This window comes from Ovis aries, chromosome 2 (genome assembly GCF_016772045.2).
Source record: "Ovis aries strain OAR_USU_Benz2616 breed Rambouillet chromosome 2, ARS-UI_Ramb_v3.0, whole genome shotgun sequence".
NCBI classification, from domain to species: Eukaryota; Metazoa; Chordata; class Mammalia; order Artiodactyla; family Bovidae; genus Ovis; species Ovis aries.
The window spans coordinates 204,516,426-204,520,383 of NC_056055.1; the positions used below are offsets into that span (position 1 = coordinate 204,516,426).

Consider the following 3,958-nt stretch of genomic DNA (forward strand, 5'->3'; position numbering starts at 1 on the left):
AGGCAACTTACACACACACATCTATCTGCCTTTTTTTGAACACTGCAAACATACCCACAGCTAAACCACTATGGTTAAACTCACAGAAGTTACATGCAAATAGGAACAATTCTGCTGATTTTCATTTAATCTCTACAGCCACACTCGTGACCCAGGTATGATGCACCCCGTTTCATACACCTACAAGCTAAGATTAAAAGGGTTAGATGTTTGCTGCCAGAAGTTGGGCAACCATCAAGTGGCAGCGTCAAGACTTAGATCTTTTAACTCCAAAAGAGCTCCAGAGCTCTTGCACTATTTTTAATTATTATGTATGTATTTTATAGCCCCTGGTCTTCCAAAAAGGACTTCAGGAAGCTTTTTCCTTTCTGGTTCTCAGTCTTCCCAGCTGCCAAGGCTACAGCATTCTACTCCATATAGCAGATGAAAATTTTAAGCTGTGGGCAGAACTTCTCTGAGCCTGCTCTAGACTCACAATTTCTAGATTTATTATCAATATACAGTACTGCATTGCCTCTGCAAAGGCTAAATAAGATAAGGAAGTACCCACCCCCATACTGGATACACAGAGCTCCCACGGGACAGCGGCCATCCAGTGTTCCCCTCAGAGGCATGCTTCTGACTGAGGAGGAGGCATCAGGAAGAACAAGAAATCTAAGACACTCTTCACAGAAACTGAGAGAACGTTTCATTAGAAAAGTAGATTTGCAGAGGATTAAATAGGAGTCTGCCACATCTACACCTAAGACTGCTCCTAGAGGAGCCTTTAGCTAGAGCCTGTGGTTATGCGCCCTGGCTTCACATTAGCATCACTGAAGATGTTTTTTAAAACCACCAAGAAAAATAATATATTTTTAAGTAGGTGGTTGGGGTGGAGGAGAAGTTTCCTGGCAGTCCAGTGGTTAGGACTCTGTGCTTCTACTGCCAGCCATGCTCAATCCCGGGTCAGGGAACTAAGATCCCACAAGCCTTGCTGAGTAGCCAAAAAAAAAAAACTTAATTAAATTTTAAAAACCTGCCAAGGCCTCCCACCTGAGTATTATTAAATTGGTCCAGGTGGGGCTTTGGCCTCAAGTAATCTTTAAAAGCTCCTTGGGTGATTACTAGACACATGTAGCAGACATGGTCAGAGAAGGCAATGGCACCCCACTCCAGTACTCTTGCCTGGAACATCCCATGGACGGAGGAGCCTGGTAGGCTGCAGTCCATGGGGTCGCTAGGAGTTGGACCCGACTGAAGCGACTTAGCAGCAGCAGCAGCAGACATGGTAGCTCAGCTGGTAAAGAATCTCCTGGGTCAGAAAGATCTCCTGGAGAATGGATAGGCTACCCACTCGTTTTCTTGGGCTTCCCTGGAGGCTCAGATGGTAAAAAATCCGCCTGCAATGTGGGAGATCTGGGTTTGATCCCTGGGTTGGGAAGATCCCTTGGAGGAGGGCATGGCAACCCACTCCACTATTCTTGCCTGGAGAATTCCATGGCCAGAGGAGCCTGGCAGGCTACAGTCCATGGGGTCGCAGAGTCTGACAACTAAGCGACTAAGCACAGCACAGCAGGCATTATGTTGGCACTTTCACTGTTTGAGTTAATTCTGGTAATAGCCAGCCAAGAGGAAGACAGTTCAGAGAAATTAAGTTGTTACCCTTGAATTCTGAAGCAAGTAAGAGAGAGACTTGGATCCAGGTCAGTCAGAGCCCAGAGCCCGGGCCAGTGGTAGCAGAGTTTGTACGACTGTGGTCAGAGTGTGGAAACCACCTTACCTCTGATTAGAGGCCATGTGGTGGGGGTGGAGGAGGGTGCGCTGCCAAGATGAGGTCACCCGCGATCACTGCTCGCTGACAACACTCTGGCTCCTCAGGCCTTCCTCATCACGAGGGAACAAGAGAAGGCTTCCCGGGACAGGCTGCGAGCAGAGCGGGCTGAGATGAGACGGCTGGAGGTGGAGAGGAAGAGAAGGGAGCAGGAGGAGCAGAGGCGGCTCCAGCAGGAGCAGCTGGAGAGGGCAGAGAGGATGAAGGAGGAACTGGAGCTGGAGCAGCAACGCCGCATGGAGGAAATCCGGTGGGTGGAAAGGTTGTGGCCACGGCTGTGATGGGACGCAGAAGACAAGTGGGGCTGACCTTCTCTGGGGGTACATTGGCTCTGAGGCTCATTGTTGTTGTCGTTCAGTCGTTTAGTCACGTCCAACTCTGCGACCCCATGGACTGCACCACTGCCAGGCTTTCCTTCACCACCTCCCTGAGCTTGCTCAAACTCATGTCCATTGAGCCTGTGATACCATCCAACCATCTCGTCCTCTGAGGTTCCCTTCTCCTTCTGCCTTCAATCTTTCCCAGCATCAGGGTCTTTTCCAATGAGTCCACTCTTTGCATCACATGGCCAAAGTATTGGAGCTTCAGCTTCGGCATCAGTCTTTCCAATGATATTCAGGGTTGATTTCCTTTAGGATTGACTAGTTTGATCTCCTTGCTGTTCAAGGGACTCTTTAAAAGAATCTTCTCCAGAGGCTCATGCCCGGACAGTCTGGACCAAAGATAAGATAAGGTGTCTTAAACCGTTAGGATTACTCCAGACAGATGTTTGTGGATCTTCCCGGGAAGGCTTTGAGATCCGTTCCAGCAAACATTTGTTATGCCTCTTGCCACACTGTCTGCATTGCGCAAGGCCCTTCCATAAGCTTCTGGGCTCATTTAATCTTCCCAACAACCCAGTGAAACAGGAACTTCAAAATCCATTTGATAAGAATGGAAAATGAGGATCTGGGAACTGAAGGCCGGGCCCCAGAGCACAGAGCTGTCGAAACTTTCAGGCTTCTAGTTTGTCCTGTTGTGTTCTGGCTTCTGCTGTTCAGTCAGGCTTCCCTTGGAAAAGGAGTCTCTGCATGAGATGCTGTTTGTGAACTACAGCCTGCAAACCCTTCACCAGAGGCACAGCTTGTCCTGTAAGGACACTGCAGTGTTTCTGCCATCTCCCTTACCTGTTTATGGGTTTTCTCAGCTTGAGGAAACAGAGACGTGAGGAAGAACGACAGCAGCAGGAGGAGGAGGAGAGAAGGCAGTGGCTCCAGTTGCAAATGGCCCAGGAGAGAGCTCGGCAGCAACAGGAGGAGTTCCGGAGGAAATGTCAGGAGCTGCAGAGAAAGAAGCAGCAGGAGGAAGCTGAGAGGGCTGGTGAGAGGTGCTCCGCTCTCTGCAACTCCCTCTATCTGGGACAGAAATATTTTTATCCCCCTGTGGGTGTTCAATTGATTCTCCCCAGTTATTCCTATCCTAGGTCTCAGTGTGAAGCACTCTAAATGGGTAAGCTGATTTTTTTTTTCAAAGTGATCAGTAGGTGTGACTCTAGTGAGCTGAGATAGAAGATCAAAATAAGAAAGACTTGTTTGTAGCAATGACTCTTGTGGTCCCAGTGATCTCCTGGAGTGGGACCCAGCCCCTTGCGCTGCCCTTCCAGCATTGCTCAGAAGCTGCCTAAATTTCAGACACAGCTCTCCTTGCCTGCTTCCCTAGAAGATGGAAACAAACACCTGGATGGCTGCTGGGCAGCCTTTCAGGTGATGTATGGATTTTCTGTAGCCTCATATTTGAGGAATAGGAAAGTGCTTCAGCAGATGATGCCGCTGTAGAGTGGTCAGACCAGCTGAGCAAGCACCAAGGTTCTCCAGACCCTGCCCTGACACCTGTCTCCAACCCATCTGCATGCCAGATTCTGGAAGATTCTTCCCCAAAGTTTTGTGTTCATTGCACAGTGCACTGCACACAGTAGGTATCTGATAAAGGATTCAAGTTAGTAAATGAACACAGGGTAATACCCACAGAAGATCTGGCAACCAGCTCTCAGGTAAGCCATAGAACATCTCATTGGGAGTCCCTAGGAATTAGACTTGAGAGTCAGATCAGAGAGTTGTTTTCTTGAATAATGAGACCCCTGCTGAGCCTACCTGTTCTTCTGTTCTGCAG

General features: G+C 48.8%; 1 protein-coding gene across 7 annotated transcripts in view; it reads left to right on the forward strand.

The window, feature by feature from the left end:
* The window catches only part of KIAA2012 (KIAA2012 ortholog), a 133,166-nt gene that overhangs the window by 124,858 nt on the left and 4,350 nt on the right, over nucleotides 1-3,958 (forward strand). For 6 of the 7 annotated variants that reach the window (XM_012142767.5, XM_004004834.6, XM_027965098.3 and 3 more), the window contains 2 exons: nucleotides 1,858-2,060; nucleotides 2,997-3,169. In XM_012142767.5, the coding sequence (XP_011998157.3) occupies nucleotides 1,858-2,060; nucleotides 2,997-3,169 (376 nt within the window). Of the gene's footprint in view, nucleotides 1-1,857; nucleotides 2,061-2,996; nucleotides 3,177-3,958 lie in introns of all 7 variants that reach the window. The other variant, XM_027965099.3, reaches the window with a different exon arrangement.